Source organism: Montipora foliosa, chromosome 7, assembly GCF_036669935.1.
Source record: "Montipora foliosa isolate CH-2021 chromosome 7, ASM3666993v2, whole genome shotgun sequence".
NCBI lineage: Eukaryota > Metazoa > Cnidaria > Anthozoa > Scleractinia > Acroporidae > Montipora > Montipora foliosa.
In genome coordinates this window covers 17,468,768-17,478,767 of record NC_090875.1, presented here as the reverse complement: position 1 = coordinate 17,478,767, position 10,000 = coordinate 17,468,768, and the positions used below count along the sequence as shown (strand labels likewise).

Genomic DNA, 10,000 nt, shown 5'->3' with positions numbered 1-10,000 from the left:
TTTTCAGAATCTCCTGTTCGGCTTCTCCTTCATTAAAAGGCTGAATGTGTTAGCGCAAAATGATTGATTATTGCATCCACTCATAGCTTAAATCTTGAAGCTGGTTAAACCAAAGCCAATTCCGTTATTGATAGAAACTAAAGCGAAAGTCAGTTTTATTTATGTTGCTTATTGTTGCAAATTCGTCCATGTTAGATTTTACAAGAAGTTGAAACTTCCTGTCAAGTCTTTCAAAAGCTTGTTCCTTAAGGTGGCTGGAACCAGTTTCACCACTTTTAGAGACCTTCTTAGTAGATGGGTTATAAATACTATACTGTATCATGTAACAGCAATATTATGGTACCACATCAAACACCAATTATTGCTTAACAAAATGCGCTCACTGTTTTGACATAATAGGTTACCATGGCAACATGAAAGCTCTCCAAAAACACCCTATATTTCGTCTTTACTTGCTTATATCTCAAAAATGAACTCGGTGACCCTCATTTTTTATTGTAAAATAGTAATTAGCAATTTGAGATATGACTATCTGCAAAATAGGGTGTTTTTTTGAGAGCTTTCATGTTGCCATGGTAACCTATTATGTCAAAATAGTCGGCGCATTTTGTTAAGCAATAATTGGTGTTTGGTATGGTACCATAACATTTCTTTTACGTGATACAGTTTTGTAGCGACAACCCTCGCAATAAAAAGGTCCTTAAAAGTAAAGTATTAAAAAACTTCTTGTCACTGACTAAAAAACTTATGTAAAAAATGTAAAAAAGACTTTTCGGTCAAAATACTATGACCTTTTTCAGCATAAAATGGCTTACGAATACAAATGAGTGCTTTATAAGAGCGGTAGAAACGTCACTTGTGATTGCCAAGGGCCTCGTAAATGTCCGGAATGTAAACGTGTTCATTAATGGAATTCGGTTCGCGAATTGAGTGCCACGCTTCTAAAAATAATCTTTTTGACCATTGGGAACAACGGTCAATGACCTTGACGTCGTCAAGGTCAAAATCGTGATTATTTTCTACGCAATGTTGGGTTAATAAAGAATTCCTATCTCCCGTAAAAATCGCTCTTTTGCGTTCTCTTGTTCTAGATCTTAAGGCCCTTGATGTTTGACCGATATAAACTTTGTCACAGTTTTTATAACTAATTTTATAGACGACTCCTGTTGATAGCTCTTTACTAAATTTGTCTTTAGGTTTTCTTAAAATGGAGCCGACGGTCATTACGGGTTTGTGTGCAACATTGATATTGAAATGATTTAAAGTTCGTGCGATTTTTTCTGAAATTCCTTGAAGGTATGACAACGTGACAAAACCTCTGTTGGTTTGAAACCGGTTCCAGCCACCTTAAAGAAACATCTTACCAGATCTTAGAAGTAGGCTTCAGAAATAAGAAAAAAAACAATGTGAATGGTGTCGAAAGGCACAGTTCTATGTTAACAGTAACCAACCTCGTTCCCAGGGTCTCTCTTCTCTGCCTCCATTGACAATCACCGGCTTCCGGCGCCCCTGTGTCGTTTAACTCCTTCACTTGGATGTAGTAATACTGCAGGTCAACCCTCACACGATCTTGAAAGCAAAGGTTGGCTAAACCTCGACAATGAGACCACCTCTCATGGTCTAAACATATAGATGAAATTAGTGTGAGGATACCTACAACTTAAGGCGCCCTTAAACGTATATGACCATTCATCTTAGAAGAAGGCACTGCCCTCCAAATCTATCAAGCGTTCATCTTACCCCACATTGATTATTGCAGCTCCGTTTGGGGCCATTGCAACTGAACTTCAAGCGATAAACTCCAAAAGCTTCAAAATAGAGCTGCCAGCGTGATTACCAGCTTCAATTACCGCGCACCGGTGGCTCAGTTGGTTGCCACGCGGTAGGTCGTGAGTTCGACTCCGGCTGGACCAACACTCAGGGTCCTAAAATAACTGAGGAGAAAGTGCTGCCTTTGTAATTACATCCGCAAATGGTTAAGACTTTCAAGTCTTCTCGGATAAGGACTATCAACCGTAGGCCCCGTCTCACAACCCAATGGGACGTAAACGAACCCACACACTATTCGTAAAGAGTAGGGCACGGAGCTCCCGGTGGTGTGGCCAGGACTCATTTCATTCATTCATGTGCTGGGGGAGATCGCTAATGGACTGATAGCGGCTGCCAGCGGCGCCCGTATATGCTGATGTCCGATCTCACTCATAGATCACTTGCTTGTAAAGCACATTTGAATATGTTAATAGAAAATGCGCTATATAAATTCATTACCATTACCATCACCATTACGACACAAAGAGCCAGTTTCCTTTTAAATCTGGATAATTGGAATAATCTAATATTGCACGCCGGAAAAAGACCAAAGCCATACTGATGTTCAAATAATCAAAGGCCTCTCCCCAGCTAGCGTACCTCCAGAATTTATTTCTACCCCCAGTACACAGTGTAACTTAAGAGACTCTGAGGCTAAACTCGAGTTGCCCATGCCAGGCACAAATTATTGGAAGCGTGCTTTTTGTGATAGCGGGACAATGTTATGGATACGTTTGCTGGTCGGCTTACGGATAGTAGATTCCCTAGGATATTTAAGTGGGGAAACTGACCAACTTCATAGCAGCTGTGGGTCGGGCTCCCACATGACAATCTTGCAAAACAATCTAGTTGTAATGAAACTTCCAACTGTAATATATACCGAATATTTTACCGTGTTATATGTATAGGAAATCGTAGGATTGCGAGTGCATTTCGTGATTTATAGGCACGAGTGAAAGTTGAAATTTCTCCGGCGAGTGCAATTTGAGGACTTTCAAAAACCGATCACGAGTAACCACCAAACAAATGATGCATGAGCAAGTTCATACAAGTTTTTATTTATCACATACTCAACAAAATGAATCCATCGCTTTGTTGCCATAGCAACTTCCGTATTGCACCCTGAAACCTCTTTTGCACTCTAACCTATTTATGCATTCGTCATTCGACACCTTTAGATGTAAGTTTATGGCTAACCGCAAACTGAGGTTTGAGGTTTGAGGTTTGCGGTTTGGCGTGAGAAGTTGTGATAACTCGTGCATTCAGATTTAAGTAAACAAATACAAAGCTGGGGAGGCCGCCATATTGAATTTCCTCGATGCTCAGCGTTGATGTTTCAATCAACGAAATAAATAAAACCACTGCTATTTTGATTCTTTAGTTCACATGAAATGAAAGGTAAAAAGTCGCTTTCTATACCTGCCCCGTTCATACGTGGGATAACGTAACTTCCACGCCATAAAGAGCTGAGGTCAATTACTTACGTGAAAACCTACCTTCCGCCGTTGAAAACGTCAAAACTTACCCTCGAACGTGACGGCCAGCGCTAGTCACGTGACTTCCAGCAGTTTGAGGTCAGCCGTGAACACATAAAAAGAACCCTAATATTCTGTTGTGTAAATGATAAGTATGAACTTATGTATAAAGTGTGAGACCCAGATGCTATCTCTCGGAGGACCACCACTTTGGGTCGCCCGCCGGGCTTCTGGCAATCGTCATACAAAAGTAAAAAAATATATATGTAAAATATAATATGGCCATTACAAAACTCGATAATATAATTTTTTTACAGTTAGGTACTTAGTTACCTAGCCTTTAATTGAAAGTGAGGTTGGAGTTTACCTTGTCACGATAAGACCTCCCTGCTTTTCTTCTTATTAGCATGATGTTCTCATGCTAATAAACTGAAAGCAGCGAGGTTTCTATTAAAACAAGGTCAACTCTAGCTTCACTTTCATTGATAAGCCAGGTAACTATACTAAGCACACAACTGTAAAATGCTTTATTCCGCCACTTTTAATTTCAAAACAAAGAGCTCTTGCGCCCCCACTAAAATTTTGCATGGCTAAGGGCCGAAAGAAGCTGTCAGATTAGGCCTAAAACTTTTATGGGGAGAGTAAGCGAGGATAAATGGGCAAGGATGAAAATTTAAAAATCCCCATGGAGAAATTCTACAGTGGTTTGAAAACTTAAAAGAATAGGACTGAGTGATAAGATGCTTAATGAACAGCAATGGACAACTTTTAGTATCATCGATTTCACCGTTACGAGAAAATAACTTGGTAATACAGAATACATAATATTCAATAACCTTTTATTACTTTAAAAAGCAGATTAAACATCAAGCGTATTACCTTTCTTTCCTTCCAGCTCCATCCTTGATTTGACATTGGACCATCTCTCCGAAAAAGTTTTAATTGTCATTTAGTTGTTGAAGAATGGTAGATGGAAAGTTAGAAGCTGTAGAGCAGCGAATGCTAGAGCTTGCCATTGCGATCAGTGTAGAAGACAGGGATCGTGAAGGAAGGGCTCATTTTAATCTCGGCGGTGCTTACCTCGACCTACCTGATTATCAACAGGCCATAAAAAATTACGCACAAGCATTACATATTTTCATAGAAACAGGCTGCCGGATTGAGGAGGGAGCAACTTATAAAAATCTGGGAATTGCCTATCTTAGTCTGGGTAATTTAAAACAAGCCATTGAGTACTACGAAAAACATCTTAGTATTGCAAAAGAAGTAAGGGATAGGGCTGCGGAAGGATCAGCCTATGGAAGTCTGGGCGTTGCCTATCGAAATCTAGGTAATTTTAATCAAGCCATAGAGTACTACGAAAAACATCTTAGTATTGCTAAAGAAGTAGGGGATAGGGCTGGCGAAGGATCAGCCTATGGAAATCTGGGAGTTGCCTATCAAAATGTAAGTAATTTTAAACAAGCCATTGAGTACATTGAAAAACACCTTAGTATTGCTAAAGAAGTAAAAATCTGGGAATAGACCTTTTCGGCTTGTACATTTTGTTTTCCCAATACAGATCATGTGATAATTCTCAGGAGGTTTGGTCTTTTGTTTTGTTCATTAAAATGAGGGCATGCAAGCATGAATATGCCTGCATGCACTCTTTTTAATGAACAAAACAAAGGACCAAGCCTCCTGAGTATTATCACATGATCTGTATTGGGAAAACAAAATGTACAAGCCGAAAAGGTCTATTGCCTATCTTAGTCTGGGTAATTTAAAACAAGCCATTGAGTACTACGAAAAACATCTTAGTATTGCAAAAGAAGTAAGGGATAGGGCTGCGGAAGGATCAGCCTACGGAAGTCTGGGCGTTGCCTATCGAAATCTAGGCAATTTTCAACCAGCCATTGAGTACTACGAAAAACATCTTAGTATTGCTAAAGAAGTAGGGGATAGGGCTGGGGAGGGATCAGCCTATGGAGATCTGGGAAGTGCCTATCACAGGCTAGGTAATTTTAAACAAGCCATTGAGTACATTGAAAAACACCTTAGTATTGCTAAAGAAGTAGGGAATAGGGCTAGGGAGGGATCAGCTTATGGAAATCTGGGAGTTGCCTATCAAAATCTGTGTAATTTTAAAGCAGCTATTGAGTACTATGAAAAACATCTTAGTATTGCTAAAGAGGTAGGGGATAGGGCTGGGGAGGGATCAGCCTATGCAAATGTGGGATGTGCCTATCTCAGTCTAGGTAATTTTAAACAAGCCATTGAATGCAACGAAAAACATCTTATTATTGCTAAAGAGGTAGGGGATAGGGCTAGGGAGGGATCAGCCTATGGAAATCTGGGAGTTGCCTATCGAAATCTGGGTAATTTTAAACAAGCCATTGAGTACAACGAAAAACATCTTAGTATTGCTAAAGAGGTAGGGGATAGGGCTGGGGAGGGAGCAGCCTATGGAAATCTTGGAAGTGCGTATCTCAGTCTAGGTAAGTTTAAGGAATCCATAGAGTACAACGAAAAACATCTTAGTATTGCCAAAGAAGTAGGTTATAGGGCTAGGGAGGGATCAGCCTATGGAAATCTGGGAGTTGCCTATCAAAATCTGCGTAATTTTAAAGGAGCTATTGAGTACCATAAAAAACATCTTAGTATTGCTAAAGAGGTAGGGTGTAGGGCTGAGGAGGGATCAACCTATGGAAATCTGGGTGTTGCATATCAAAATCTAGGTAATTTTAAACAAGCCATTGAGTACTACGGAAAACATCTTAGTATTGCAAAAGAAGTAGGGGATAGGGCTGGGGAGGGAACAGCCTATGGAAATCTGGGAAATGTCTATCAAAATCTAGGTAATTTTAAACAAGCAATTCAGTACTATGAAAAACATCTTAGTATTGCTAAAGAAGTAGGGAATAGGGCTGGGGAGGGAACAGCCTATGGAAATCTGGGAGATGCCTATTGCAATCTAGGGAATTTTAAAGAATCCATAGAGTACCATGAACACAGCCTTGGTATTTCAAGGGAAATTGGAGACTGTCTGCGAGAGGGAATCGCGTGGTATGCGCTAGGTCATGATTGTGAATTGTCGGGTTCTTTGAGTAATGCACTTAGTTGTTGTCGTTTAAGTATAAAACATTTTGATGAAATAAGGCATACTCTGAAGTCAGAAGATGAATGGAAAATAAGTTTTCGTGATTCTTATCGCGTGTCATACACTGCTCTGTGGAGGATGCTTTTGAAGAATGGAGAGATTGAAGAAGCTTTGTATGCTGCTGAGAAAGGTCGAGCACAGGCTTTGATGGATATTTTGAAAGAACAATACGGCATTGACTCGCAGTCATTTTTTGCACTTGCTCCGAAGAAAACTCTTTCAGCTGCATTAGAGCTTTTACCTTCACAAGCAGTTTTTGTGGCACTTGACAAGAAAAGGATCACGTTTTGGGTGCTAAGAAAAGACAGTAAGATCAGCTTTCGACAAAACGAAATCGCGAATGGAAGTGCTGACTTGTTGATGGAAACTGTTTTAAAAGGGATCGGCGCAGGTGATGGTGTCAGATGCGAAAATCGTTCTTTGGATCCACTACACAGTGACCTGTCTTGCAGCAGAAAACCTATCAGTGAGAAAACAGTTTTACCAACTTTATCCTCCGTTAACTCTTTACAAACGCTGTATGATGTCTTATTCGCTCCAATTGCAGACTTGCTCCAGGGAGATGAGTTAATCGTTGTTCCCGATGGACCATTTTGCTTGGCTCCATATTCTGCATTGAGTGAATCTATCCGGATCCGCACCGTTCCCTCGTTGACCGCCTTTAATGTGATCGTTGGTGCACCTGACGACTTCCACAGTAAGACTGGAGCACTGCTTGTAGGTGATCCATGGTTGAAGGAAATTACTAACAAGAAAGGGGAGCCCATTTTGGAACAGCTTCCGTTCGCAAAACAAGAAGTAGAGATGATTGGAGAACTTCTACAGACAACGCCGCTGACTGGAAAAAAAGCTACTAAAGCTAAGGTGCTGGCAAGTATAAAATCTGTTGCTTTAGTTCACATTGCAGCACATGGATGCCCAAAAACGGGAGAAATTGCTTTAGCCCCAAATACCGAACGGAAATTGCCAATTCCCAAAGAGGAAGACTTCATTTTGAAAATGTCGGATGTTCAGACAATTTCTCTTCGAGCAAGGCTAGTTGTGCTGAGCTGTTGTCACAGTGGCCGGGGAGAAGTGAAGTCTGAGGGAGTTGTGGGAATTGCGAGGGCTTTCCTGTGTGCTGGAGCTCGGTCTGTTTTGGTGTCACTCTGGGCAATTGATGACGAGGCAACGTTGCTGTTTATGAGGCGCTTCTACCAGGAGCTGCTCGATGGAAAAAGCGCAAGTGCAGCTCTTCAACAAGCAATGAAATCTTTGCGAGAGTCAAAGCAGTATTGCGCTATAAAGCACTGGGCGCCATTTGTGCTGGTTGGCGATGATGTCATGCTGGAATTTCCAAACAAATGGTATGTTAAGTTCGAGTTTAACTCCGAAAACAAGAGTACTTTCAAATTGGAAAAGTGACGATAGAAATCAAATAGGCCTACGATGGCATGATAACGAGATGCTAGCTTCATAGTGTAAACAATTCAAAGTTTCCCATAACACGCTTTTGTCACAAACATAATTTCCATATGCCTATCACGCATGCACAGAAGTATAACTGACACATGTCACATCGGTGGACAAACTATTTTCGTTCAGCCTTTTCTGGCTTTTTGTTAACTGGTGAAGATGGCTCATTTATCACCTCACAATGTATCTTTTGTTTCTCCCATAGATCTCTGAACGTCATCTTTTGTAAGGAATTCTAAGACAGCATCGTTCTGCACGTAGCCATTCGCATCGGTGCATTGTGTGTGCTCGAAAGGACCAGCTATAGTTGGAACTGTTTTTCATTTTTTTGTTCTTCCAGAATCGATGTCAAATATGCAAGAAGACTACCTGGCAGAGCCTGACGCTTCAGTGATTGCCGAACTTTAAAAAAAAATGTAGAACGGGTTAACAAGCATGGTTATGCCAGTAGAACAAGCTCCAAAGGCAAGGTTTAGTAGAAGTTGACTTCGTTACCTAACCAACAGACTGAGATTATTGCAAGTGAAATATAATTATGACAGAAAAGCTTAGATCTTTAGTAAAGTGCTAGTTTTACCCATTATTTCGATACTACGTTTCTCATATAACTTCAAAAGGCACTTTTGCTCCAATGGCGATCAAAATGTGCTATAGTTGAGTTGCTAAAACTCATATTTGATTTATTCCTTTGAAACTGTTTTTGTTAAGGAGCGTAAGCCAGTTTCGAAAGAAAAGATAAAAAGCACTTCTGCTGATGACCCTTAACATCAGGCTTTTACCACGATAAAGAAAAGAGACACATCTGCAACATTCAAAGATCACAAAATAGAAAGGAAACGCCGGATGAATTTTTTTTCTATTTTTCTCCTGCATAACAAAAGAATGAAACCATCAGCAATAAAGAAGACGTTTTTCTTTTCTTAAAAAAATTGTTGCTTTATAGGGTCTACTCCCTCGGGTTATCGGTGGTGTTTTTTAGCAAAGTGAAAGAATGAGTTTGCGTTCCGCCGAAAGTAGTTCCATTCCTGGAATAATCGTTGGGAAACCAACAAATCTGCAGCAAAATTAGGAAAAAAAAAATCTCTGGAGCAGATTCATAGCCACCTTCACAACTGGAAAATTATATCTTTGCAGAGATTTTTACCTCAGCCTGCTACGCACTCTTCACCAGTAATACACAAGGGAGTAGTATACAAAGTGGGGGTTCTACGGTTGGTGGAGTTGTGGAGCTGTGGAGCCCTGAAGCTCCAAAACCCCAACCCTAAACCCCAGAAGCGAACCCTAAACCCTAACCCTAACCCTAACCTTTCACCCAAACGTTTTTAAAAAACTATTTTTTCAAGTTTTTACCTCTTCTTACATTATGTTACTGCTGTCGAGTAGTCAACGCTATTGTGATTTGAATATTTGATAACTTCAACGGGACCGTTTGTTGTGCTGGCCCCAGTTGTTCAAACGAAGGATAGCGCTACCCGCAGGATAAACCACTATCCACTGGATCACTCAAATGGTTTTGCTCGTGTTTATCCGCTGGATAGTGATTTATAAGCTGGATAGCGCAATCCATCGTTTGGACAACTGGCCCCTGACAGTTTGTTCTTTATTAATGACATACGTGAAAAAAATCCTCAGTTCCGATTGGCTGAAAAAAATAGTGCAGTTCTCGTATAACTGACACTGGTGCAAAAGCAAAAAACGAGTGTAACACGGGTGCTAATTACAAATCTTAGTTTACAATTGAATGACTTTTGAACCTTGTAAAGGTTTGAATTTGACAAACGTTGTCATCTGTTTCAACCAATCAGCTGAATGAGCTTCATCGAAAATTAAAGCGCGCGCTGTCAAAACTTCACTTTTCCTGATTTTCTGTCTTCCTATTATTTACGAATATTATTAATAAGTAAACCCAAAATTTCAGGAGTTATAGCCCTTTTCACGGTTAGTTTTTCTCATTTGCATTACAATGTAATCTAATGTAAATGCGAGGCAATTTCGGGTTAAAACTACAAAATAGCCCGAAATTGTCTCACATACATACTAGATAATGTAATGCCAATGAGAAAACCTAACCGTGAAAAGGGCTATTTGGCATAAACAAGCATTTGTCATTTTTCGCCCTACG

General features: G+C 40.2%; 2 protein-coding genes across 2 annotated transcripts in view; both read left to right on the top strand.

Annotated features, from left to right (window-relative positions):
* Positions 1-4,906, top strand: part of LOC138010336 (G-protein-signaling modulator 2-like) — an 8,805-nt gene extending 3,899 nt beyond the window's left edge. The window contains exon 3 of the mRNA XM_068857252.1: positions 4,180-4,906. Coding sequence (XP_068713353.1) covers positions 4,248-4,808 — 561 coding nt within the window. The 5' untranslated portion in view covers positions 4,180-4,247 and the 3' untranslated portion in view covers positions 4,809-4,906. The remainder of the gene's footprint in view (positions 1-4,179) is intronic.
* Positions 4,907-4,937: 31 nt separating this feature from the next.
* Positions 4,938-8,817, top strand: LOC138010335 (tetratricopeptide repeat protein 28-like). Its single transcript, XM_068857251.1, has 2 exons — positions 4,938-7,769; positions 8,219-8,817. Coding segments are annotated over exons 1-2 (2,769 nt in total). The 5' UTR covers positions 4,938-5,001; the 3' UTR covers positions 8,220-8,817.
* Positions 8,818-10,000: the final 1,183 nt, after the last annotated feature.